The following is a 27,434-nucleotide window of genomic DNA, read 5'->3' as shown; positions in this document are numbered from 1 at the left end:
GCTCTCGGATATTCACAAGATGTTGCGTAACGATACCGTGTTTGTATCTGTGTATGTGTTGTGTGTGTGTTGTGTGTGTGTGTGGCAAGCCAGCAATGCCCTTGAAGTGTGCAATGCACATATCTTGAATCGAGGACGAGCACGATCACGAGGGCAAATATCTTGAATCTTTGACTCGTTGATTCTGGAAAAACGAAGTTCTACGCAGGCCCAGGCTTGAGGGGGTAGGTAGTTAGTGTAGGAGTCAAGTGTTTTATAACCCAGAATTAACTATTCATAAGGACTTGTTGATGAAGGGTTGGCTAGTGAGAACTTGGTTAGTGAGAACTAAAGTCTCCTCTGCGGTCCTGACCCTGATTCACCCAACTGTAGATTGTTAGAAGGAAGAGTTAATCAGGCTCAGCCTTGCCCTCAATATCTTGTTCCCAAAGTTCATAATTGGCTTATTTTCTATATCATCTTCATTTCATTCTCCTCTTAACACGTAGGTATGTATGTACAAGTTGTCCATGGGTATTTTAGTAGTTAGTTAGGTGTTTGTTCTCCCGATAAAACTCTCCAGCTGGCGACACTCTCTCAGTGTGTTTTAAACGGTTCAAACAGCTCTCTTGCTCTTGAATTATGTATGCAAAGAATAGTGTCTGCTTCTGCTGGTCATAGGAACCCTTGGATCCAGGGAACCAAGCTGGGAATATCAACACGTTACATAGCTCACGTTTACCTGCATCGTTCGCCATGCCTAGGCACGTATCCATGTCCATAGTTCGTCTGTGCTTGGATAGGTTCGTTACAGGAGTCCGGTTGCAAGGTAGGTTAAAAGGATTGCGGGACAAACGATCAAGAGGAGACTCATATGAAACATGAAACACGGGGATCAGGAAAATCTAGGTTAACTAATTTAATCCACTCAACCGCTCACCTTTTCCCCGCTGGGTTTGAACAAATTTTCAAATGCACCCACAACCATACTGAATTTTTATATAGAAATTATAGCATTTCTCCTTAAGAGACTTGTGGACATCATTTAATAATAGTATGTCCTACAGTGTTGTGGTGCTCATTTTTATAACCTGGGATTTAAATCGTTTATCTCTTTCTTCATCAGTTGAGCAGGCTTCCGAGCTCTAGCAGCTCTAGCTAAGTAATTAGCTAATTAATTCTTTCTAATTGGTCAAGAATCCTTTCTCCGCTGTATAAGATGTGCTTCTCTTTTTCACATTTGCTTTGCATTTGCAGCTCTCAGCTCTTGGTTTTTCTTTGCTAAAATAACTTAATTGTATACAATTAATTGACATTCATTTATTAATTGTTTAAAAACTTGATTAATAGAATTAGAAAGTTTTTTAAAAAAAAATTATAGAAAATACTATATATTAAATTAATCAGTTAAATTTAAAAAATATAGAAAAAAAAAATAACTAATAATTATAATAATTATTAATATTTCTTATATTATATTATTTATAAATTTATTATTATTTTATTAACTTAATTAAAATTTTTAAATCTATAAAAAAAATTATAATAATTAAATATTAATTTCTTTAAATAAAAAATATTTCTATAAAATATGACTATAAAAAATAAAATAAATATTTATATTAAGTTTTATAATATTTTACACTATGTGGTAGTATTGTTCTGTTCAGCGCAACACACTCTGTCTATGACACACTGCCCAACCACCATGCACATGTGATCTCCTGCTCACCCTCAATCACTCACTTCCCCTTCTCCTCCATCTCATTCAGGCCCACCAGAAATGAGCCCCCTTGAATGTTGGCCTCCCTTTCAGTCACTCTACTAACCGCTGCTCATTCACCAATCCATCATGACTTGATATAATGAGTTTCAGCTGCTTCTGATGCAGCTGTTTAAGGTGTTCAGCAATGGCTTCCGCTGTCAAGATTTTCGCCACGCCTGGTGGACCGCTGTCATATATTTAGCTTGCTTCATATAATCCAACATGCACACATATACTGAAGTAGGACGATGACACCCTGGCCCTTTCCTGCAATAACATCATCAAAGCCCGCTCCACTTGTCTTGCTGACACGGCTCTCAGGGAGAGATTTGATGACCTTTTGCTTCTCCTCAGGCATGGTTAACGTGTTGAACGGGGAGTTCGAGAATCTGATCTTATGAATATTCTCCACAACAAATTCTCCTAGGCAATCTCGTGGGAATCAAAACTCACCCCAAATCTTTTCATCAAGCGAAAGGGCAAGCACGGTCGGACTCCAAATAACTAAGTCGTCCTCCACTTACTCCCCAGGATCCATTCCGTTGCCTCGGACACGACTGGTAGTTTCACTTTTCACAGCCCAGCCGCGTGACTGCTAGCTTTTAGTCTCCAGTGTTGCATAATTCGGGTTAACCTTCTGAAAAAGTCTGGTGTCAATCATGATCCTGCTATTCACATGGAGTTTCATGGTTTTGTTCTTGATACTGGAGACGATAGCAACCCATCAGCGAGACAAATTTCCGGCTGCTAGATATCAGGTGCGGTTTGATTGCTGGATTGATGTGGTATTTGAGAGGGTGGGCACTTCCGTTTGACGGTCCGATTGGCAGACAGCTCAAGAAAAAGAAAATTAGATGCTAAATTTGTTGTCCCTGAACCCTAGTACAGCCGGAACAATCATTCAGGAATCATTCAGGAAGAGTTGTGCATTGCTTCATGCCAGCTGCAACAAATTAGAACTATAGGTTGAGAAACATGTAATGAGTGCTTTGCAGCATTTGTACCGTGGGATATCATGGTCAACACATCTTAAAAAATAGGTTTGCAGTTTTGTTCCATGCTGTTCCATGCTGTCTCGTCCTGGTCTGTTATGTTCCATTCCATTCCGTCCCGTTCCCCCAAGGCCTGAGTGGTTCTTATAATTTCATGCTGACGCTGATACATCTTAATTACCAGAGAAAGGCTAGCTGGAGCACTGAAGTAAAATATAATCAATCCCAGGGCAGTCAAAGTTGTTGGGCAAGGCTTTGGATTTTTCCAGAATAATGTGAGTTGCAACCCAAAACAGACTAAAAGCCCTCTCAGCCGCCAGTGTACATGAAGAGTGTTGCCCCTCCTCCCGTGAGTGATGTGAAAGGAAGATTGAGCGTCAAAATTTTCTTTTTTCTTTTCCTTTTCCTTTTCTTTCCTTTCCTTTTCTTTTCTTTTTTTCTTTTTCTTTTCTTTCCTTTCCTTTTCTTTTTCTTTTTACTTTTCTTTTTCTTTTTCTTTTTTTTTTTTGTAGGATAGGATACAGTGGCTCGCAGATGGTTTGAACATTTCTCCCAAAACTTCTATAAAAGTCCACAACTTTGCGACCCAAAAAAATAATGAGAATCCATACCTTTAAGCAATTGGTTCTCCCTGCACATCCATGATATCCAAAATGGCTGCGATGCAGTTCTACTCGAACACATCTCTAGATACAGAAGATGATGACGAGATCCTGGAGAAAGCTAAGGAGGTCTGCTATCCTGTCTGACTGCTTTCAAAGGTTTTTGAGACTGATATAAGTGCAGCTAGACAACGAACTCCGAGAATTCCAGGCGGAAATTCGCCCGTCAACGGACACCCTATATGGTGAAAATGGCACAAGGCCACCGACTGATCGTCTCGTCGTTTTTCGTCCGTAAACATCAAATAAAGTTCCCGGGTGCATTAGGGTTGTACAAAGCTGGGCGCTACCACAAAAATGGGATGTATACGAGACGAATGGAGCATTTATAGGCTAAGTCCCGAAAAACTGCGCTTTCGAAGCGATGCTTGTGGCGGTGAACCTTATCACGCAGAAGGATAACCAGAGTTAAATATCCACGGGTAAATGGTGCTTATCGCCTTCCAACACTGCTTCGGTTCGTGGAATTGATAGAAACAAGCGATGCGGCATGGTCCTGCGTCGGAATTTTGTGAGGAAGGCTGGGTGCCGCTGAGGATTTATTGAATTTTTATGGAGCTTATAGAAGATATCCCAAGAGGTTTGGAAGCACCAAGAAAGGCCATCTCAAGAGTCTTGTTTTGTTTCCATATGTGGTTCAATTCTACAGAGCATACTTGTCGAGTTTCGAAGACAAGTTGCATGTTGATGCTCGGTATTTGATTGTTCGTTAGTTAATAAGATTAGGGGTCTAAAGTTTGGTCTGGTAGAGAATTGACATTTTGATCTTAAGAAGTTGGTTTCGTGCTCAAATGTTTTCTTGTGTTGGGGGGGACGTCGAAGGGGTTGCTGCCTCGGCAATAGTTTGACCTGGCGAAATGTTTCCTGTATCAGGAGGCTGCGGGCTGGCTCCCCGTTGTAGTAATACTTGGAGGCCTGGTCCACCAACAGCTCTGGGAACTGCACTCTTTGTGACCATTCCTCCAGCTCTCCCGATGGAATCTCGGAAATATAATTTTTGGTTGGCAGACAGACCCGAAATGGAATATACAAACATGCAAAGCAAGAGTGTCTCGCGTCCAGCAGTTTCGTTGACTGTTAAAGCAAAAAAGCATAGCTTCGTCCGGACCGCTATTAAGAAGAGTTTTCCACGCCTCGGCAGCTTGTGCATGTTGGCTGGCCCGGTTTGAATAAAGCCCAGAGTAGATTGTTCGGGATTGTACATTCAGCGAAATTGGAGATGTTCCTGTGGTCTCTCTATAAATTGTCTTGATACAGTTGATCAACAAGCCCTTTAGGTGACTGAATAATACCTCCGCTAATGTTAGCGGGATGAAAGGAGTGATTAATTAATTATATTGTAACTACAAACATATTGAGGTCTCTTCTAAGCAGCAGAATTTGCACCATGGATGAGGGAAAGAGTTTGTGCTCGCACAAATAGTCAAATGTTTCTATAAATCACTGAATGCTATTATTCCTCACGCCGCGGTCCTGAAGGTCATTACACCATCTCCACAAGTGCACTCTTATTCATTCAATGCAGAGAAATTGGCCCAGGTGCAGTAGTAGAGATAAGTCTCATTAATGTCACCTCGCTTTATGATCAGCTTCCTTTAAGAAGAAGGTTATGGTCCTAGTTAGTGTTTGGCTATGACCTAAGTTGGGGTAAATAGGAGAACCACTCAGGAGTGAATCTACAAGTTAAGACACCATTAGCTCTTCATCCTCAATAAATCCCGTTGTCTCTCCGTGAAACTCACTGCGTGATAGGTCTGAGCTCTGTCGAAGTCCAACCAGACCAGTCTCTCGGGATCATTCCTGACAATCATCATGTTCCTCGGTTAGGCGTCGCAATGCAGAACCAACGCTCTGTGAATCTCTCAGATGCCACGGATCTAAAGCCCTTCCCCGCTCCTTTGTAAAATTGTGCGGATGGATCAATCTCCATTTTGTGAATGTACTCCAAGATGATGGCGCTAGGAGGATTCTTGCCGTTAAGAAACATCTTTCAGATGAGGTTGATAATGTGATAAATCCATCTGTTACACTGTCCCATAGAGCCGAGGCACGATTCCGCGGTCGCAAAGGCCGTGTTTCATTAGTCGTCTGTAGGAGCTCTTGGTTGTTCATTTGATACAAATTGCTTCAAGGATGTATCTGATCACCTCACCACGTGACCCGGACCTCTCACCGATTTTGTGTTGGCGGCGTATTCTCGCGTACCGCGTATAGAGTCTAAGCAAGCTAGCTTCCACCATCCCACGTTATACGATATGAAGAGAAACTATTAACTATGGTAATATTTTTACCACCCGACTTCTCTTTATACGCTCCTTCTCAGGCATCTCCTTATTTTTGTCTTAGTCGGCTTCAACACACATGAATGTGTTCTAAGTGTCCTAGAAGAATCCCTTGGATGCGTGCAGTTACTAAAAAGCTCCGGGCCTGAATCTGGCTTTTTCATCTTTACAGGATATAGCTCAGGTTACTCTTTATCACATTCTTATAGCAGCCACTGGGAGCAATTCCCACCACCCCAGGCCCAGCCGCAACCCTACAAATCAGGCATACAGTTATGTTGACATCCAAGGGCTCCAGATCTGGCAGAGCTTTAATCTCGACACAATTCTCCAGCAGTATCAAATTGTCTTGCCCTAATCCTCAATGCTTCCAATCAAATACAAAATTGGTTGCCAAATTATTTTGATGATGAAGAAGGATTTTACTCACGTATCTAGGTTCTAGAAAAGTCATTGTGGTAGAGAAGTTTGATTTTGATTTAAAACAAAATCTTCTGTTTCTTGACTTTGCTAATGCCCTTTTCAGTTGCAGAAGAGATGGTTCAGTTGCTATTGAATCAAACTTGTTCCTTGATCAGTACATTTCACCTCTTCTATGATGAGATGAGACTATGTCAATGCAATTCAATGACTGGATTGATTGAAATTGACAGCTCTGAATTGAAGCTGAGTATACTTATACTGCTGCAACATTCACATCAGGAATGTGAGACACTCACTGCTGATGACTCGTCACTGTTGTTTGCTCACTTTGCACTTTCTCTGTTCCGCTTTCAAATCATATTCTAATACTTTCAGTACGTCTCATCATTCAGCATATGGTATCTTTTATCGACTTTATCACTTTGTTTTGTCTTTTTATTAAATATATGTGGCAGTTGAATAACAGATTTAATACTATATTGTGTACAGTATGACATATTAATGTCAAATTCACTTCTTTATTTATGTTTCTCATTATTTAATTTAGAAGTACTAGTGACAAAAAAAATTATCTTTGAAATTTTATATTATAATCAAAATCAAATATTTATTTTTCACAAGTTTAAAATATCTGTTCAAGGATATTAAATTTATGCTTATTAACCTTATCTTTAAACTTTAAAAGTATATTATTTTATTAATATTCTTATACAAACATATATTATGAACTTTAAATGTATAAATCTTTAATTATATATATAATATCAGAAAGAATGAAAAATTATTATTTATTTTTTACAAAGTTTGTATGACATTATGCAGAAGTATATTTTTTTTAAATTTTTTTTATATTTAAATATAATTTTATACAATAAATTAAGCTTCAATAAAAAAAAAAATTCTCATTATTATAGAAGTATATAAAAGAGAACATAGACTTTATGTTTTATTTTATCAACTACTTTTTTTTCCTAACATTAAAATATCTTTTAAATGTATAGTATTAAATTCATTGTAATACTTTTATATCACTATATAAATAAATAATTCTTTATGAGTCTTATATTGATTATATAAATAATCTATATAAAATCCTTTTATTTTTAAAGTTTTGATAATAATAAAATTATTCTGATATATATTTAATCTTTATTAATTTGACAGTTGACTTGTTAAAATTTGCATTTTAGATATATTACTTTCTAACATCTGCAGACAGCTTTGTTTAAAGACACAATTTATTGCAATTCAGTTTATATTTGACTTTTATCTTTTCTCAGTATAGATGTATTCTATAGAATAAAGAAATGATCGAATAGTTAACTTCTTTGATCTTTCGAGTCATTCTCTGATTCCTCTCTGTCAACTGCTGTATCTTGAGATTTATTGTGATGTGATTTTCTGTTCATCTATGAGTTCTGTCAAGGTCGTGATATTAGCAACGGGATCAAAAGACCTAGATAGCTACACCGGAAGGGACTTTATAGATCGATGCGAAAATGACTTGTATCAATACTGAGCGACGACATCCATGGATCTTTTATTCTTCTCTGGCATAATCACTTATTCTCCCATTTTCATTCTTGCAATTCTGGGGATCTGCGCTCACCGGAATACTTTCTCTTTAGTGGGTATTTATTTCTGCCGGCTCACCATTCCACCATCAAGCCGCCGGCTAAGGGGCCGCTGCATTCGTGGGGTCGGGTTGGATATCAAACTTGTCGCTGACATCGATTTCCCGAGCAATTGCATGTGCGGCACTCCGTCATTAGAGTCCTGGACTCCTAAGGTGAAGGAAGATACAGATATGATCTACACACGGTATCAATTTTACACGGCACTATTTCTACTCCGGACTCGGAGTAGATGATAACCATGGAAAGGTAAGATTTCCCCCTTAAGCTGTAGGAAAAGTTTTCAGTCTGTTCAGAGCTCAAATATTTTTCTTCTCTAACAAGATCTATTTCTCAAAATTAAGAAGAATGGATGTCAAAGGCTTGTCGTGCACATTATCATTCATCACCCTTGGATTCGAATGGGTTTCTAAAAAGCACATAAAAATTGAATCAGCATCAATAACTTATTGATGAAACATGATTCATGGATGTGATGTGATTTTCCTGCAGGATGAAATATTTATCACTCGTTGCTTGCAGACAAAAAAAAAAAAAAAAAAAAGCCCTTGTCTGCAATTTTTGATAACCGTTGAATATGACATTGGGTGATGAAGTGGTAATAGACAGATGACGATCTGCAAGGTCAGCGAGCTAAAACAATTGCGCCTTGGACTGGTCGGAAACAATGAGATGAGTTGAGATGAAAGATGAAGACAGTAACTGTGCCGGACAGCTACTCTGCATCGAAAAAACAACATTTAGAGGTTTCTCCTCTGTTTTAAACAACGGGTTCAATATCAAAGCTGCTCTCCTCTTCATCGCACGACGACTTTGTGATGATGGAACTCAGATATATCATTTGGTTTTCCTGAATCAAAATCGGTTTCTCACTCGATGCCATTTGAATTTTTTTTTTTTTTTTTTTTCTTTTTCCCGTATTGTAAAGTAGTTTTTGACATTTATTTTTCAAATACCAAAACAAAGTGAGGTATTTTTTACTTTCCAATGAACGATTCATACAGAAAAAGCAAAAAGATTCGCTGGCTCAAACTCAAAACGGTCTTTGTTCAAGCCCATTCCAAGATCGTCTAATGCCTTTTTCCCAGATTCAGCCAATAGACAGTTACATTTGTGGATATCCCTGCTTGGTTTCTGCCGTGTCTTCACGTTCGTGCTTATCTTATGCACGCGATTTTCAGGCACAAGGGGACATCCGCGAGAACAAGGATTCGAGGAACAAGGAATGGCGGCCAGGCCCAGACCAGCACCAAGATCAGGATCAACGTGCAAAAACACGGATAGCTATGCATTACTACTGGTCCAGAGAAAATAGCAGTCGATAATAGGACAGTTTTCATTATCATCCGAGAACTCCTTACCCCTCCACAAATCGCTCTTTACTGTTGAAACGTCAAATCCCGACATTCAGCGCTGGGGCGTTTGGTTCAGGTCGGTGTGAAATCCAACTCACTACCTACTATTCGCGGAACAGGAGCCTAGTCACTATGTGGTTTAACTGTTCAGTTCGGCCTCCAGTTGCGCAGTTATGATTCGTTTAACCCTGACTCGAAGATTTTGGGTTTAGTGGCGGCGAAGTTAGTTGAATCGAGATCGTTCTGCATCAACGCGAAGATAAGATCTTTGGACAAAACTATTACCCTCCGTTCCGTGCTTTACTTTTGCGGGTTCTTAAGATCCCCGTTCACGATTTTGGCTGCTGCGTCAAGGGTTATTTGATGTTCCTTTGGATTTTGTTCGACGTTTTCATGTCGAGGGGTTCGATCCATCGTTTAATCTTTAACATTGGAATTTCTCCCTGAAGCCGACAAGAGGGAAGGTTGCCAGAGCTTCTGTTTGCAAGGTCGAAATCTCTATATGTGCAAACGATGGCCACATAGCACAAGATGTTTCGCGTCTCCTACACTGGAATGCCCTGTATAGAGTATTCCCGGACTCTTCGAAGCTATGCTCTTCCCTATACATGAATTGGCTCGGGCTTTAACAGTGCGTGGAAGCCCGAATGAACGAATTGCCACCAGCTTTTTCGTTTTGGCTTGAGGATGAAGTGATTCGTCTGCTATCGGTTTGTTGGGGAGCAAAGAGCAGAAAATGGTCGCTTTACAATTTCTTAAATAGGCAGATGGAAGGGAGCAAACGGAGAAACACAACACTATTGATCCCAAAGGTTTTGGATAGTTATTTGAATTGGAGAGCTTAGTTATCTCGTTAGCAAGCCACAGCTCCTGGAGCCGCTCTTTTGCGGTCGCTCAACTTCCAACGTATTACCGACATGAAAAAGAGGATCAATGGTGCTGCGATTGACTTCAGATTGCTAGAGATCCACACTGTTCAGACGATCCCAAACCTCATCTTTGCCAATGACCTGCTATTCAGAATTGATAGTGCCACCAACATTGAAGGGTTAATAATGTCCCCTTTTCGACCGTTATTCAAATTGTTTCTCTCCAAACATTTGAGACATGGCCCCACTGTTTCAAAACCTCCAGCACGGAAACACTCAGGTAGCAGACTATGGAGTTCAAAGAAACTGTTTGACCCATCTTGAAAAGGATCAAGGTATGAGAAGAAGGATCAAGTTGATGCTTCTCATAAGTATGGAACAAGATGCAACCCATGGAACGAATTCCTATCCCCGTGTGGAGAGTTGAGTTGACGGATAGAGAAGCTTGTCGCAGGAGGAGCTTAACATTTTAGGCCCGAGAAAAGAGTTTTTAATCATCACAATGTTCAGCTTTCAAGCTCGTTTTAGTTTGCATCTTTATATATAGATGATTACCGGGAACTCTTTTAGAATTACTATAAAATGCACCTTATGAAATTTGCTGGAACCGTGATCTTGGAGTCTTGAGGTTAGATCTTAGAAAGGTGAAGGCAACCCTTTTCAATGCAGCCTGATTGCAACCGTCGAATGTTACCCCTTTTTTTCTTCAGCGCTACCCTCTGGTCTCCATCCGCAGATTTTGGACCCTATAAGTAAGTCAAAGATCTGGTCATGAATCTGGCCCGTTTGCAAGATCGTTGCTGAAAGAGGTCAATTGCAGAATCACATCACCCGATACTCAAGAATGAGCGTCTAGAAATTTGCAAGCCTTACTAGAATAATTGCACTGGTTCTTAATACTTTAATATCTACAAATAACTCGAGAAAGACGGAAGGAAATGTGAGCCTAGCGTGGTTATCCCGGACACGCTCAGTGAGAGCTCATCAACTTCTTTGTCGTCCATGGGGTAAGCCAGTCGATTTTGCTTTCAGTGTTGGCTTTACAAAAATATAAGGAACAAGGGAATAACTCGGAATCCCCCTGCGTCAGGGGGAAGTTGGTCGTGGTTTGATATATGCGGAAAATGGTTCCACATTCCTGAATATGGCGAGCGGCTCTTATCCTCCGTGCATATTAACGACTCGATTCGAAGATAGGGCGATAACTACTTGGTGTTACTGACCTAGCTGCGGATATATCCGTTGCACCGTCAAGGTGACCTTTTAGAGTCAGTAATAATAACTTCTGCTTAAAACAGTCGCAGCTCGAGGACCTCCACCGCGCGCAAAGGATAACTAATCGAAATGGCCCTTATCAAAAAGAATGGTGTTAAGCAGTTCTCAACAACTTTCTTTCATCAATATGCTTACCTGTAGATGTCGATGCTGAATGCTCACGACAAAAACTCTCCCCTCGTCTTTACCGTTTCCTCCACATCGATGAAAGAAGGAATAATCTCCGTCCGCATCACCCCGCCCGCCATTCTCTAAGGTGTACGTGATGAGAAATCAGTCATTATGCACAGCACGTCAAAGGCATGAACATACGTATATATTACCAAGGCCCATGTCAGTTCCAGCTGTAACCTGGCCGCTCTTTAACAGAGATTGTCATGCAAGTATTGAGCGCTGTCTGAAATGATGTATAAAGTATACGCCCCCTCTCCTCATACATCCCATTTTTCAAAATTCTTCGCTTCACATTTTTAATCTGGATTTACCTGCATCTTTGACTCCTGATGTCGTACGCACCGACGCCCCCTTTCCTATTTTTCATGCTCGTTTCTCAAAACAGCCAGTTTCGAGGACAAACAGTAACCGGATATACAAGGATTGCTGGGGCTAGTCAGCGCTGGTAGTTTTGTCTTTTGGTGAAATGAATGCATTCCTGAAGATAATTAGCTCGGAGTAAAATGTACGATGCCAGGCATTCTATATGTCTGGATGCACAAGGCTATATTCCGAACGTCACTCATTTGTAATTTTCCCATACATTGCTTCTGAACGAGAAAGCCTTTTTTAAAAGCCAATAGTGACATGATTAACCATAGTTAAGGGTGAAAAGGCTTTCACCTCCCAGAGATCAATTCGCGAGAATATGCAAGGAGCCGGGGACTTTTAAGCCACGATAGTATCCGAGGAAGTCCCCACATTTGGGGCAAGGGACATCATACTGTTGTTACTGTTAGACAGTTTCTTGAAAGATCGGCGGGAATAATACTTACGCACATTCAACTGCTCGACTATTGGCACCGAAGTCGCAATACAATATATGCCAATATAAAATAGGGTCACGGACAAAACCACATACCTTATTCATCTACCAAGAGATCTTCCTAACGGTGCGGGTCATTCTCCAACGATGACGATCCAATACATCCGAACTCTGTTAAACGAACCTCGATGTTTCCCCCGAGTTTTTCGGGAAAGAGAATTAAAAAAAAAAAAAAGGCATGGGCCCTCATACAGCATCGCTATGAGATTGCAGACACAGGGACCAGCACCAGCATTTACTAGCGCATGACCTTTTTACTTTTATTTTATTTTATTTTATATTTTTTGTACTGCATCATTAATGATAGCTCAAACCCGTGGCCTTTGTTCCCAGGCAGGTATTTCCTCGTTGAAGGAGAATATAAATATAGCTGTTAGTCCCCTTATTTACCATCCATCAAAGTGTATGTATTCGACTGCACCAGATGCGCACCCTTTTCGGAGGATTAAATCTACCTTGCAGAAATACAGGTACGTGTTATCTCTACCATTGTCAGACAGTTAAACCCTCTTTGAATTAGGGGGAATAGCAACTCATATTATGAAGCAACAGATATCACTTTTGCGCTCTCCAAAAGTCAGGAAAGTTGCTAGATCCTTAGAGCGACCGAGGAAGACAATATGAAAACGGCGATTGAAATGAAGCTGCAAAAAGCAGATGAAACCAAATGCGGCCGTAAATAGCACTCTTGGGGTTATATACCTCACTTCCAGGGTTTTTGTCATTTCTTCTAGCAGTACGGCTCCGTACTCTGAGCCTTTTTCAAGCATAGTTATGTTAGTTAACTACAAAGAAATGAGAAGAATTTCATGCTTCAAGAATATGCTGGAATTTACATTAATGCTACGCACATAATAGAGATGAAAAAAGAGTATTTGTGAGGAATTTCTGTGCTATGTAACCTACCCCGTAGTTTGACCTTGATATTGGAATTGCAGAAGCGCTTCAACATGCCGAAGCAACAAACTTTGCTAACGTCGGAGACTGCATCAAAATCATCTTCCAGCGGATGGATGACCACATAAGTATGTCTGAATAGCAGCATCGAGAAACCGGCGAAATAGCGTGTTTAATTCCTAGATTTGCCTTACGGCGTTTTTGCTTCAATAATCTTCCAAATGAACGGTGTCACCGTAATGAGTGCAGTTTTCGCATATCGATGGCCAAGCCTAAGATTTTATATCCCGGGTTAGTCTCAGCTGCTCCCTCCACATCAGATTTGATTGCCTCCTGAGGTTTTAATGTAAAATTGGAAAATTGAGCATTGGCATGTAGAGCCTCGAAAACCATGCTCGCCATTTCAAACGAAATATCTTTTCCCGCAACAGCAGCAGCCGCAGCAGCAGCAGCAGCAGAAATGAACACACGATGGACAAGCCAGCAAGGTGTGCTCTAGAGAGTTTGCAACTTTGCCATTCGCTTAACATGTATTGAAGTTGCATTCATTGGAAGAAAGAAGAGAGAAAGAGATTTCAGCTGGGGAGGTGCGAGGCGTTAATCGATCTCGCTACAACAACTCATCGTTGCCAGAGGACGGGGCTTAGAATTCTTTTAGCGCCGCTTAGCAGGCTTCTTCCCAAGCCTGAATGCAACTTCACCATATTTCTCCAGTGCAGTTATGGAAAAGCAAGGCAGTACCCCTGCGTGCGAAACAGCCCGCTTTCCCTTCTGCTGCCTGGGATGTGGACGAAACTGATCTTCGCAGCGGAGCTGGTGACGTCCAACCACATATGCAGTCGCTTTCATCGTCTTTGCCGTGGAACAAAAGCGTATGGCCGGGTTTTATGAGATGAACGACTAAAATGGATAGCTTGACCAAGAAAGGAAAAGAATCAGACTGCGGCTAGCAGTAGGTACGGAATGCTACAAATAAGAGCTACTGGACAAAGGACGATTCTGGAGTTCTGCCGAGATAATCAGGCTCTTGAGCGGTTCGTATAGACATGCTCTGCTAGCTTGCGAGGCACTTGTTAAAGGGGGAGATCTTTCCCCTAGTGCAGCTGCGTTTTATATACCCAGGCGGCGCATGTTTATTTATGTGAGCCTCTCCCATGACAGGTGTTGTTTTGCCTCTCTTCGACCTCTACAGTTGCTAACTACATCCTTCACAGAGTCACTCTTACTTTCCCCAAGGCCACAATGTATCTCAATTCCATCCTGCTCTGTGCCCTGGCAATGGCAATATCCGGCTCTTCCGCTGCGCCAAATGCCACAAATGTTGCCGATGTTCCAACTACTGCTGGACGTAGACCAATTGTCTATGTTCCCAGATGCCCAAAGAAAGGCACGGCTAAATTCAGCAATTCCGTTCCTAAGGGAACAAAGTTTCCAAAAACCCAAGTCGACCTCTGCTACACCACGGGAAGGTCCTCCGAACTCCGTCTAACCTTCACGGCATTTGATGAAGAGCATTTCCATTTCAATCCCGAACAGGACACAAACGATAATATCTGGGAGTACTCGGTGATGGAGGCATTCGTCGGTTACGGCACGGAGGCACCACAGACATACCTCGAGTTTGAAGTCAACCCAAACAACATCACCTACCAGTCATTCATATACAATCCCTCCCGTGTCCGCGAGGAGGGTACCCCGTTTGATCACGCGTTTATTTCCGATCCTATAGGCGATGGAATTACAGCGAAAACAACCCTCAACCGCAACAAGAAGAACTGGGTATCGGATGTCAAAATACCGCTGGCACTGTTTAATGCACCAGGAAAACTCTGCGGCACGCGTTGGAGGATGAATTTCTTACGCACCATCACGTCCCCTGCCAATTTTCCGAACCAGCAGTTGGGTGGTTGGAATCCACCAGATAAGGCGAGCTTTCACATCACCCCATTCTTTGGAGATGTAGCTTTTGTTTAAGGCCTATGTGTTTCCACGGACAGAGGGGGCGGGGTGGCTCATGATATGCTGGATCTGGTGCTACGCGGTACGTTACGATGTCCACAAAGGAGTCGTAGTCGATGTTTTGTGTCTTCCAATTTGTACTTAGCGCCTTTTCCATTTGCTCTTGAATGTCGGAGAATTTTAGTTCAAAAAGCTAGTGGGATATGAAATTCTTTTTCAATCTTTAATTTCACATACGTTCCAGAAAATTGTGTCATTGTTAGAGTATGATCACTGACAACTTTGTTGTTTGCATCGTCAAATCTGTTCGCAAAGTGCACACACACACACACACACACCCCGTAAACCTGCAATTCTAACAAAGCATGCTAATTAAAGATGTGCACATACCTCAGCCAAGAGTAATTGATGCTCCATGAAGAAGAAGAAAAAGAGAAAGAAAGAAAGAAAGAAAGGATTCTGCAGATTTTCGTTCAACCGGAAGGTCAGTCCGTTGATATTCAATTATCTGCATCTCTTTTCTTTTCTAAGCCACCTCTTCAAATCGGGCCCTTGCCCGAGTCTAGCTTAATGTACCCAGTTGATGCAAATAAACGACTCTGGAAATGTAATTAATATAAGCTAACTAATTGTTGGAATCAGGAACGGATCTCAAAAAGAGAGCTAACTCCTGAGCTCAATTCTAGATGAAAGAGTCCCACCGATCGCGTATTTCAAATGTAACCCTATTTATTTCTGAGGTGTTTGCTAGCTGCCCCTTCAACTAAATTCCTGGCCTACTACACTGTTCGCTCCCGGCTTCTTCTCGCTCCAGCGCGATCACAGTGAAACCGTTTTGGGCAAATTTTACCAAGGGGGGTAGAGCGTGACATTTTCTGCCAAAATACGAAGAAGTGTCCACACAAGAAGAATGATAAATGTACCGTTTCTCAAGTGAGTTTCTTGGAGGCTTTTTATAGCCATCATGCGGCTTTGTTGTGAGCCTTCTCGTGCTTCGGTTTGATGTCCCGCGTTTAGATCCCAATGGTAGACCCCAAAGCTGCGAGGCCCCCATTGACTTTTCGTCCATCGTGCCGCGATGGTAAGCCCCTGGATATCGCAGCATAAAGAAGAAAAGACGAGACTTGGATTAGACATTCCTCTTCGGTCATTTCTCATCCCATTCCCGTGTGGATACCAGGAAGAAACAGGGCGATATAATAAACAAACGTCCATTTCCAATCTGAGCGCCATATGCTGCTATTGCTCTTCCTCCCAATCCCATCTAGTGTCATCATATCCACGCAACCAGCCCACTACTTGAATTTGCACACGGCAAAAACAAAACCGTGGCCAGTAAATAACGGCTTGTGCCTGGGCGCAGGCCAAGAGTGATCTGCGGTAACTAACCAACATCATCAACATCAACAGGTTTGGATTTCAGGTCTCAAATAGATAAAAATCATGGCAAATTGGTTGAGACACCGATTATGATGATTTAGGTGTTGAGCATGAAAGCGATGCCGAAACAAACAGGGTCATTTTCCTGATCACGGATGGTAGTCACTAGGTGCTCAGTAAAGGGCCGGACCACTTATCTGAAAAACAAGACGGGCTAAATACTGCAAGCTCCCGGTGTGGAGCGATTTCTCAAATATTAAACGTCAAGGCAAGCAAAGAGCTTCATGTCTCTGACAGCAACAAGGACAACTCGCGTTAAAGTGCCTGGGAAGCACCTATTCTGCGCAATTAAATTATTATCCTACCCATACCACAAGCATGCTCAGTTCCTCTGAAGAAACTATGAAGTATCTTGGGGATTTCGCAACCCAAACGGGGTTACGGCGGAGGAAACCCGGCTCGAGCGCCTTCAATATGGAAAGGATAGTTACTTGTAGTTAGTAACCCATGTGAGCTTTCAAACGGTCTTAATGAATCGAAGATAAAATCCTCCAGATGCTCTTACGATCGCATAGAACTGTAGAACAAGGCAACGAAGGGAGGAAAACTCGAAATGAAAGTCAGGAAAAGGCAAATTCGAGATGGGAAGAAGAGAGAAACTGGCCTTGAAGATAGATCGGCATGCAAATGGCCGTAATTTGGCATCCACTTCTAATAAATGAATGCCCCAGAGTAAGAATCCCGAAGTCCTCTCCTGATAGTTCCAAGGTAAGTTATATGATTGACCAATTCACTTCTTGGTGGCATCCGGCGCTTGACTGCAATGTTTGCATAAGCATGGCCAACGGAGACATAGCCGTGTTTACTGCTGTCTGTTTGTAGACGTAGAACATCTATAAAGTGTGTTTTCTGCAGGAGAGACAGCCCATCTCCGTCAATTAAGAGTTCTCCGTTCGTTATTTAGGTCCAGATCTATGAAATTCGGGTGCTGCTGTTAGGTGGAGTTTACCGAGAACTAGAAATCTGACGATCAGAAACTAAATTTAGAATCACAAAGCTTTGATTATTGATTTGTATGTCTTCTCTCTGACGAAAGAATATGGCAGAGGCGAGGAAGACTCCGCCCAGCTCAAGGGTGTCTGTCAGCTGTGGATTCGGTGATCATTGGCTTTCAGGGAATTTTCATGTCAGGATTGATCAGGAACCAGGAAAAGGGACAGTTTATTCTATGTCGCTGGGTACTTGGTTGCAATGAAGCAGTGACAAAATTGAAATTATAAGAAGCGAAGTCTTTGGATTCTCCGTTTATTAAATAAAGGTGGGAACTTGAAAAGGTGGTTGGGGGTAAGCTTTTCCTGGTTCAGGGGTGACCCCCCTTTCTATTCCATCTTCAACCTCCGTTTTTACCGGCAGTTGATGTTGTAAACACCAAGTCAAAATAAACTCGAAAATAATGCTCCTCAGGGACGATTATTTACATCAACATCCAAAGGCTGCACAGCTGAAAATGGTATATCCCACTGTGTTATGTGCTGGAATATGTGTAAAGTGATGATGATACGAAGCTCCATTCACGGTTCTTATCATCGTTTCTGTCCTTCCCTTGATCCCACCCTTCTGGCCTCTTGATTAGATCTTATTCAGAGGAAAATTAAACTGTCTATGCTAAGTAAAAGCGACAGAAGATTGATTGACCAAAACAAATCCAACAAGAATGGAAGAATGGTTCAATGAATGACTGAAAAATAGACATCGACCCGACTCGGTGAGTGAGATGGGCTATGTGATATTTGAATATAATAACATTCAACCACCTGTCTTCCCCGAGTTTTCGACCCATGCTGAAGTGACATGTGTTTCTAATTTCTTCGATCATCATTCATCGTTTAGTTTATAAAATGGACGTAGTTTAATAGAAAAATGAAAAGAAAAGAGAAAAGAATATGGTTAATACCATTGGATCGAGCAAGTCTTCTTGGGGATCAATCATTCCTCAAGGTAACGTGGAAGAAGGGGTCCATGCAGTTAGGCATCGATTTCAGCATGAGTCAAGCCAGAGATCACTACTAGGGCTTTAGGTACGGGAGCCCCGAGTCTCTAGGCATTAATCGTGCCGCTAATGGCACAACCACCATTTCGTATATTGCGGCGTGCCCATAGTGGTGGCCTTTTTTTTGGTGGTGCCATGGGCAAAGTGGAGTTTTTGAGACTGCATTTCTAAAGAACAGGGAAACTTTGTCGGATTGTTGACGGGTTGGGTGTGTTATTATTATTGTTTTTATAGAGCGAAAAAATCACAATCCACATTGGCAAATAGAAGAAAAACATACGACAGCCGGGATTCGCTGGTGGTCACCCACCCAACTACTAACCGGCCGGCGAGTGGCTTAAGTACGGCTGAGCGGACGGGAAGCCCTGTTTTCCACTCCCTGTGGTCGTATGTGCTATCAATTGCTTCAAAGCAGATTATAGAGCCAGTTTTATTTGGAATAACCGCCACTTACAGTGAAGTCGTGCATCAAAACCCTACGGATATACTCATTCACAAAAACATGGTTGTTGACCGAATGTACTCCGGAACTCCAGGTGCGATTGCATGTTGGGAAGAACAGCGACAGAACCGGGAATTGTGAGAGATAGGTCGCACTGATTGAGTTCCTGAAGGTCGGACAGAAGCAGACGTACTTCCCGCTCTTCATGTCGGGATGGCTGTCTTTCAACTTTTCAAGTGCCTTCGGGGCCGGCTCGCTGAGGTGCCATGGTGATGGTGCGGTGTTGTGTGCGGCACACACGCGGAAAGCCGCAGATCTACGACGATACCTCAGATAGTTTCCGGGGTTCCTTACTTATCCTCTTTCGTGCATCAACTCGCGTCTTCCAACCATCGCTAACTACTCCTTGCAGCACTGTGCAATTGACTGAGCAATCAGCTGGGTTCGGACGACCTGAAAATTCCAATAGAATCACGCCAATCCTTATTTCTTGTTCTGAGAATACACGGAGTTATTCCGACCAACTGTTTCTCCGCAGAAATCACTCGCCCTCGCTTCCCGAAAGGAGCGTCTGGCGTGAGAGGTTTGTTCATCGGGCAAGTTGAAAGAAAGCTCTGTTTGAGGATATCTTTGACAATTTACAACTCAACAGCACCCCTTATTTACAATGCAACGTTTGGAAAAGAAGGCAGTGGCTTCTTTCTGCCTGTCAATGCAGCATAGAAAAAGAAGTTGTAAAAAGAACCTGATTTCCCGAACCGCCGGAGCCTATGATTTAATACACAGGAGAATACAGGAGGGTATTATTAAAGTTGATCATCGTGGTATCTATCAAAAGGGGAAGAAGAAGACGTTAAGGTTGGAAGGGAAAAAAGAAAATCTCCGACACAGGCAGGATTCGAACCTACGCGCCCGAAGGCATGAGATGGTCTAAGTTTACCGAAAGCGGGCCAGATCGCTCGCTCCGGCGGAATTCGAGTCTCACGTATTAACCACTCTACCACTGTGCCTTGGTTACCAGCGTCTGAGTTGTCCGCCCCTGGGTTTTGTACCTGGCCGGTTCCTCTCTGCAACTTGTGGATTCCCAGCATCAGCTAAAGTATCATCTTGCAAGTTTTCGAGAAAAAAAAAAAAAAAAATTTTATATGTATGGGATATTTTGGATGTTTTTTAAATCCGTCAACTCAGATTTATTTTCACTTTTGTGGAGGCTGTGACATTTCCTTAATATAGTTAGTAGTAGCCCGTGACCTAGATCATTGGCTTCTCGATAGGTGTATTATCAGGTCTTAAGTTACACATTGCCATGTACAGATTAAAATACAGCATTCTCCATGGTTGTTTTTATTTTTATTTTTATTTTTATTTTTATTTATTTTATTTATTATTTTATTTTATTTTATTTTTTTTCAATTTGCCTGCCCTCCCAATACTACCTTCACCAGATCTATACTGCCTTGTATTGACAGGAGCAACAGATGAACAGATATAAATTCAGTACCCCCGGGATTGGAGCTCAGCAATCGAATGTCGGCGCAAGTTCCTAGTCCCAACCCAGACTCTGTGGTATCTAGCCAAGCGACTGAATGGGTAGGTAGCATATCCGAGATAAACACTGGAAAAGATACTTCTTGCTGAAACAAAAACAGAAAGAAAATATATTGAAGTAAGGGGGCAACTATAGCGATAGTTGACAAGACCATTTTGGCCATGGTGACGAAGCTTTCTGCTAGGCGATACTCTTGACCAACCCGGGAAAACAAACCTCAATGAAGGAATCAAGGGATATTTACAGTATATACTGATATACTGACTTGGACTGTGCCTGGGTACCTTAGTATCCACGAATAAGTACGGTATTAGATATAATAGGCGATGCACTTCAAGGAGTTACCAAAGTGCTCGGTCTGGATGCTGATTGTCTTGGTATCCAATACCGGCTTTTGTAATGGCTCTCATTTTTTGGGGTGGCCGCCAATTTCCACCGCCAATTCCGTTCATGTAACTTGCCAAACCCGCCAAATAAAGTTGTTACGTTCAGTGCCACACACACACACACACACACACACACAGTTGTTGCATTCATATCGTAGGCATTCTGGAGGATGTTCCCGTTTCTCAAGCATCTTTCAGAGGAATCCGCAGATTGTGAAAAACCAACACCCGTTCAATTGAGAATGACTCCGCTCTTTGCTGAAATGCACACATTTAAAAAACAAGAAGCTGAGCCAAAAAGAAATATAGAATCTACGGCCACATTTGTCGAACTGTCTGGGAGTAAAGAATTCAGGGGCTAATCAGAACCCAAGAATATACATCCACGTGGAGTGTGAAGGCGAGCTTCGTCACCCGCCGAAGACGAGCTGTTCCCACCTTTGTGCTAGCGCCGTGATCGGGCTGAGCCTTGGGATGTGTCTTGGAACCTCACGATCACTGGACAGAACCACGGCAAGCCACGGGGATGGCCTGCATTTGACGAAGCTGAACATTTAACTCGGCCATTCCATGAGGAGATCATCATGGAATGGACAGGCTGTCGGCAAATCATCCGGTTTTCGCTACCATGTCCCAAGAAGAAAACACGAAAGCAGCCCAGGAGTGGACAGCTGGCAGGTCTTGTCCATTTTCTGCGCATTCAAAAGCTTCTGCTTGGCTCCTTTCGAGACTAACTCTTGTTAGTTCTCGGATTCAGAATATCGATCTCTTTTCCTGAACAGGGCAGGGTTGTCCTCTTTCATCGTAATCGCTTCTCGTTTATGAGACCTTCGTCTCAAGATATTCTTTGAGATAGACCTCACAGTCATCGACCACGTACCATGATGACAAGCCGTGTCGTCAAAAACCAATTAATTTTCCGCGTTTCAGATCCAAACAAATCCTCGAAGAAAACCGGGGGAAAGAGTGGCGAACCAAAAGATGCTGTCTACCATGCTCGTCGGCCCCATCGCAAGTCCCGAACTGGCTGCTTGAACTGTAGAAAACGGAGAGTCAAGGTATGTACCGAGAGGTTGGGTAACGATTGGTTTCCCTAGTTAAGAATCCCATTTCCCGAAAGAACTTGGCGCGTTCGCGGTACAGCATGTGTTAATAATTTCCATTTCTAGTGCGATGAGACAAAGCCAAAGTGTCGAAAATGTGACACGCATGGGATATGCTGTGACTACGTCGTAGCTCTAGCCCAACCTCGTCGAACAGGATCACTTGCACAATTTGGTCGGGAGGCAACTCGTGTCGAGATTTCGCTTTCGGGTATGCAGTTATCCGTGTCCATGGTCGATTTGGCCGATAGAATTGAACGGGTGATCCGACCCAATATGTCCAGATCAACAACCCATAACACCGTAAAGTATTTTAGTCATTTCAAGACCATGGCCGCGCAGGCTTGTTCGTTGTCAAACACCCATAAGCTAGTCATGGGCGGCGAAATGATCCAGGTTGCTTTCCAGGTACTGTACAATCCGTTTGTCATTTCGGCTATACCCCGTTTAAACGGCTAAAGCATGTTCTCTCATTAGGCCCCGTACCTCATGCATGCTATTTTCGGAGTAGCTTTAACGCATCTCCGCCATCTTCTGCCACATGACAAAACGTATGCCATATTTGCGGGGATCCACTGGCAACGTGCAATACAACTATACCGAAAGGAAATCTCGAAGTCAATCGACGAACACAATATGGACCCTCTTTTGTCTGCCTGCATGCTATTGAGCACTGTCATTTTCGCCGCCGATGAATGCAATCCTTCTGACTCTTGGATATTTTCGTCGGACCCCACAAAACTTAGTTGGCTTCTTGGCCAATCCGGGCTGCAGTATATCCTCGAAGCTGTCTCGGAGGAACAACGACGACAAAGCATATGGCTCAAAGTTTTCCAGGAGTACGATGATGCGGATTGCAGCTCCAAATGCAACACTCCCGGCCTGGATGGATTGCACCGGGGACTAGCAGAGCTGTGCCAGATCAATGAAACGACCACTGGTGAGACCAGTCCATACCACTGGCCACTTCGATTGCTTAGTCCGATGTTAAGTCTCAGACCGGACGGAGGTAACTTTTCAAAGTTGATCCCATTCATGGGGAGACTGGAGCCAGCTTATACTAGTCTCCTCCAGAAGAAAGATCCCAAGGCACTGCTCATATTAAGCTACTGGCTCGGGAAGATGTGTGAAGAGAAGCAGTGGTGGATATACTCCAGAGCCCATTCTGAATGTTTCGCAATTTGCATGTATCTCGAACACAATGAAGATGAACGAATTGTGAATCTGCTCCGGTACCCCGCTGAGAGATGCGGCTATATTTTCGACCCCCCCATTCTCGATGAAATGATCGGCCAAGAACGTATCCATGCTATTGATTTCCCTTGACCCGGGTGGGGGATAATGGATTTCCGATAGCCACGGCGTATCGACGGTAGCTGGGTGCTGTTTCTCATCCTACACCGATTGTTTCGGGTGGCCAGTTCGGGCGGGTGGTTTCCGGATGTTGTTGTTTCATCAATGGGTGTAAGTTGCGGTGGTACTACCAAGGCGGCAATGGTAGCAAAATGTCTCAGAAGCTTCGAAAGTTTAAATTCGAAAAGGCACTCTGAAGTTTAAAAAAACTCTGGGATATATTTACCCCAGAGTTAAGTGACGATTTCGGCAGGACGTTATCGAATTCTGAACCCATTTTGGTTCCCCTTTGTTGAAATGGAAAAGCTAAAGCGACGCTCATATTTGATCTAGTTTTAGATGCAAAATCATAATAATGTCAGTCAAATGCGTCCGTTCCCTTCCAAAAATTAAGCCAACTTTGCCGATCTGGGCTTCTCCAAAAAATACGACAATTAACTTGAACTGTCAAAATCACCTCTTCCTTGAAGCTAGGAAATAGCGCAAGGCCAACAGTGAGCCGGCATTCGACTTCTTCGCAGGCTTAGATTCCATAAACGATATTTTATCCTTCCACTTTTTGATTCTGCACATGGAAATTCTGCTAGGGGATTTTAAGACAAACAATAGGAGAGCCCAGGTGTATCAGGGCCTTTTGCCTTTAGTTGTCTATATAATTACTGTTAGGATCTATGGAATATGGAACTAGCCTACCGATGCAACCAAAGAGAAGCGCCCAAATATCCCTTTTAAGTCCTTGATCTTCTCAATACCAACGACGTTGGGAGCAGGTTGGAAGTTGATCTATCAATTTTGGTGAACCGGTACTTGGATCTTGATTGGAGTGCTAACAGAAGTCTGTCATTGGGCGAGACTCAAAGTGACCTATCAAATATTGAATGAAACCCTGGCAACGTAGTTGGCCCTGGAAAAGGGTCATGTAAATCCCATGTGTCTCCCTGTACTCTTCCAAAAAGAAGCATTGACTATTTAGTAATCCTGAGGAGAGCTGAAGGGGGATGGATTCATGGATGTGCTATCGCATACCTCCTCAAGACAGATTGCCATGTAGCGGAAATTCCGCATTGGCAAATGAGGAGACCTTAGCCCATTGAGTGTTTTATCGCAAACTCCGTCGATGGCTGGTAATTTCCTGGGGAGGCTGACTGCGAAATAGAGCCGTAAACATTTGGATCGATGGTTCCAATTGTGCTCTTGATGATCCCGTCAACAGTAAAGAATAGTTATCCATGAGACAACTGCGCTGCCATAAAATATGTGTTTCCTCCACAAGCAAACGCAGGCGCGGCATGTTGCTCGTGCCCCTTTTCACCACGGATATTTGCACATATTCCTCGTTCATTTCATGGGGCCAATAATAGAGTAAACATTTGAAGTCAAAGCCGGCGTGTCATTGCCCAGCTACCGGTACCCTCCCAGATCTCCCAGAGCCCGGGGGTTCACTTGCATTGGCCATTCCACGTTCATTTTCAAGGGCCTTCATCTCCATGGATATATGTGATATATGTTCCCGTCCAAAGCGAGGGCAGGTCTCTCTCTCTCTCTCTCTCTCTCTCTCTCTCTCTCTCACAAATATTCAAGCATAGAAGCAACCCTATATTCCACCAACTACTTCGCGGGACAAGTTAAATATCCCAATCCTACCAACTAATAACTAGTTAAACCAACTTACATCAGGGCTCGCTTAGTTAGCTGTTTGGTTTTTATTTAAATAGATCGTTAACAAACAACAGGAATCCTCCGAGACCTATCAACTTGCTCTTCTTTGTCAATCATCGACATTAGCTTGTTAAATATCCTGCGGACTCCAACGAGAGAGCTACGGAATATTTACCCAAAATGCCGGACTCCTCTACTAGCTCGAACTCCTCTGGAGGCTACACCTACAAGTCCTCTGGAACACAATTCATTAACCGCTCTCTGGGTTAAGTAGCAGTCTCATTTATCTCGCCCGTTGCATGGAATCTGGATGCTTAGGGAAATCACTATTGTTCCCGCGACTACGGCTCCGGAGCCGCCAACTCCAACTCCTACCACTACTCCAACAGGTGAGTTTCCGCACAGTCCCCAGAAAATATACCCCCGTGTATTTACGGAATAGCCGTGAGGGAGGGATGGATGCATCGTTGGCGGTCCTGTCCTCGGTGCACTCACACTCACTGACTGACCCTTGATCTTCTTTCGTCTCCTTGTTCCTGCAGCAGTGGCTCCTATTACTACCAGCAACCCCAGTGGCAGCACCTATTACAGCAACGGCAAAGGCTCCTCCACCTACACCGCTCCCAGTGGCAGCAAGAAATAGGCCTACGCTGTCCCTTGCTGTCAGCCAGTGGGAAGTCCAATGAAGGAGATGGTGGGAAGTTCATGATCTGAGGGGGATAGTTTAGGGACCTGAAAGGTGGCTTTTTGAAATTATCCCGTTGTGTTTTGACTTGAGTAGTTTTGGATATATATATATATATATATATATATATATATATATATATATATATATATATGGATGAGATACCCCTCATACTACTTTAATTGGTCTTATAAGGGCTCTCGGCGATCGCGTTGGATAGGATTGGCAGTTGAATGTCTTGATATGTAACTTATCTTGCGCTCTGGCACACGAACTAGGGCTTTTCGACCCCAGATAAATTCAGTGAGTTACATTGATGCATCTTTTCCCCGTAAACTCCTGTGTAATAGAAGGGCATTGAGGAAGAATTAGCTATTTAGCTTGGTGAGGACATGGTGCTGGGAATATCACCCTGACTCGCCCACAACAAATGGCAACTGAGCTATCATCAGAATCTTCACCAACTTGTGAAAATCCATGAGTTACTGCACAATGAGTTATCCCTTTTCCTCGCTCTCTTCTTTATTCCGCAATCTGCCGGCTGGAAGCCGATGAACGGCACGTAGTCGCCAGCCTTTAATTTGAGGCAGACTTCCTCATATCTTGGATTCCTCCGGCTCCCCACATCTCACGTCCCCAGCATTGACAATAATGAAGTTCTCTAGAAAACGAACGTGGTCTAAGACGGAGCTTACCTCTAGCAGTAATGTGCTGCCTCCACTGCAACCTCCGCGGCGTGTCGAGACCGGAACCAGCCCGTCGAACAACCCTTACGGCGGAAATGTCACTGCCGTCTATCAACCGCCGGAGAACAACATGGCCTTTGATACTCCCCCAGGTCCCCCAGACGTCCCATGATTTAAATCTGTTTGGATTTACCAGTCGCAAATCGGCGGCATGACCGGCTTGTAGAAAACAAAAAGGTTGTTGTAGACTATCTTTCTTTTTCCAAATCTCATCTGTAAATTCCTTCGATTACTCAAAAGACGTCCTGCACTTTTTTTTATCAGGGGCATGTTAACATTGACCAAAGCTACCCCTTTATACAGACAAAATGTAACATGGAGAATGACAATGACAATCCTCCATGCAAACGTTACCTGGAGCGCGGTTTGCCCTGCTCTCCCAACAAAAACGATGCGTGCCGCACTTCTTCCACCCCATCCATGTTCGCCTCTTCATGGCTGTATTTCTTCTCAAAGGAGCGACCCGGTACAGAGCGCATGTCGATGTCGACCCAGTTCTGGTGACTAGCACGAGCAGGAAGGTTCTCGATGTTTTCAGCCACTGTCCCTGTGCGAGACAGCATCTCGTCCACCGGACTGTGGGCCGGTTGAAGGAATTGATTGTGCGGTGTGAGGCGCGACTCGCGCAGGACGTTCAGGGAAAAAGGGTGGAGGCGATGTAAATCACAGAGATGTTGGTATATGATGAATAACGATAACCAACAGCAATAGCACGGCGGCGGCAGGTGAATAGCATATCTGAGGAGGTGCAGGGCCAATCCACATAACTACAAATCAGGGGCACAATCACAACCACAGTCGTAATGGCAATTCCCTGGATGATGGTTCCCATTCCAATGAGCTCACTGAGTGGTTTTATTTGGGGAAATGTGATTTCCTGTCCACGTTGCCGCCGTCGTGGGGAACGAAATGTTGATTCCTGACATGGTTTACGTTGTATATTAATGATT

General features: G+C 43.1%; 7 protein-coding genes and 2 non-coding genes across 9 annotated transcripts; 5 read left to right on the top strand and 4 right to left on the bottom strand.

Annotated features, from left to right (window-relative positions):
- Positions 1–1,795: 1,795 nt before the first annotated feature.
- On the bottom strand, positions 1,796–2,102 carry PAAG_07362 (hypothetical protein; the record flags this gene model as incomplete). The annotated part of the gene is made up of 2 exons (XM_002790779.2): positions 1,796–1,931; positions 1,981–2,102. The coding sequence occupies 2 exons, from the start codon at positions 2,100–2,102 to the stop codon at positions 1,796–1,798; spliced, it is 258 nt and encodes an 85-aa protein (XP_002790825.2).
- A 1,287-nt stretch (positions 2,103–3,389) lies between these two features.
- PAAG_07361 (hypothetical protein) lies at positions 3,390–3,730 on the top strand (the record flags this gene model as incomplete). Its single annotated transcript, XM_015846209.1, has 2 exons — positions 3,390–3,467; positions 3,527–3,730. 2 exons carry the CDS (start codon positions 3,390–3,392, stop codon positions 3,728–3,730), a joined length of 282 nt encoding a protein of 93 aa, XP_015700644.1.
- A 6,469-nt stretch (positions 3,731–10,199) lies between these two features.
- PAAG_07360 (hypothetical protein) lies at positions 10,200–10,388 on the top strand (the record flags this gene model as incomplete). The annotated part of the gene is made up of 1 exon (XM_015846208.1): positions 10,200–10,388. The coding sequence occupies one exon, from the start codon at positions 10,200–10,202 to the stop codon at positions 10,386–10,388; it is 189 nt and encodes a 62-aa protein (XP_015700643.1).
- Positions 10,389–14,414: 4,026 nt separating this feature from the next.
- PAAG_07359 (hypothetical protein) lies at positions 14,415–15,146 on the top strand (the record flags this gene model as incomplete). The annotated part of the gene is made up of 1 exon (XM_002790776.2): positions 14,415–15,146. The coding sequence occupies one exon, from the start codon at positions 14,415–14,417 to the stop codon at positions 15,144–15,146; it is 732 nt and encodes a 243-aa protein (XP_002790822.2).
- A 3,688-nt stretch (positions 15,147–18,834) lies between these two features.
- Positions 18,835–18,950, bottom strand: PAAG_12384. The gene has a single exon (XR_001551856.1). It is a non-coding gene; the product is annotated as a 5S ribosomal RNA (ribosomal RNA).
- A 936-nt stretch (positions 18,951–19,886) lies between these two features.
- On the bottom strand, positions 19,887–20,013 carry PAAG_12383. The gene has a single exon. It is a non-coding gene; the product is annotated as a tRNA-Ser (tRNA).
- Positions 20,014–21,822: 1,809 nt separating this feature from the next.
- PAAG_07357 (C6 zinc finger domain-containing protein) lies at positions 21,823–23,367 on the top strand (the record flags this gene model as incomplete). The annotated part of the gene is made up of 3 exons (XM_002790774.1): positions 21,823–21,996; positions 22,108–22,449; positions 22,519–23,367. The coding sequence occupies 3 exons, from the start codon at positions 21,823–21,825 to the stop codon at positions 23,365–23,367; spliced, it is 1,365 nt and encodes a 454-aa protein (XP_002790820.1).
- Positions 23,368–26,389: 3,022 nt separating this feature from the next.
- Positions 26,390–26,596, top strand: PAAG_12382 (hypothetical protein; the record flags this gene model as incomplete). Its single annotated transcript, XM_015847879.1, has 1 exon — positions 26,390–26,596. The coding sequence occupies one exon, from the start codon at positions 26,390–26,392 to the stop codon at positions 26,594–26,596; it is 207 nt and encodes a 68-aa protein (XP_015702522.1).
- Positions 26,597–26,834: 238 nt separating this feature from the next.
- Positions 26,835–27,047, bottom strand: PAAG_07355 (hypothetical protein; the record flags this gene model as incomplete). The annotated part of the gene is made up of 1 exon (XM_002790772.2): positions 26,835–27,047. One exon carries the CDS (start codon positions 27,045–27,047, stop codon positions 26,835–26,837), a length of 213 nt encoding a protein of 70 aa, XP_002790818.2.
- Between the last annotated feature and the right edge of the window lie 387 nt (positions 27,048–27,434).

The sequence above is a fragment of the Paracoccidioides lutzii genome, assembly GCF_000150705.2.
Source record: "Paracoccidioides lutzii Pb01 unplaced genomic scaffold supercont2.23, whole genome shotgun sequence".
Classification (NCBI taxonomy): Eukaryota; Fungi; Ascomycota; class Eurotiomycetes; order Onygenales; family Ajellomycetaceae; genus Paracoccidioides; species Paracoccidioides lutzii.
The sequence above is the reverse complement of the archived record's forward strand: the minus strand, read 5'-3'. Positions and strand labels throughout refer to the sequence as shown.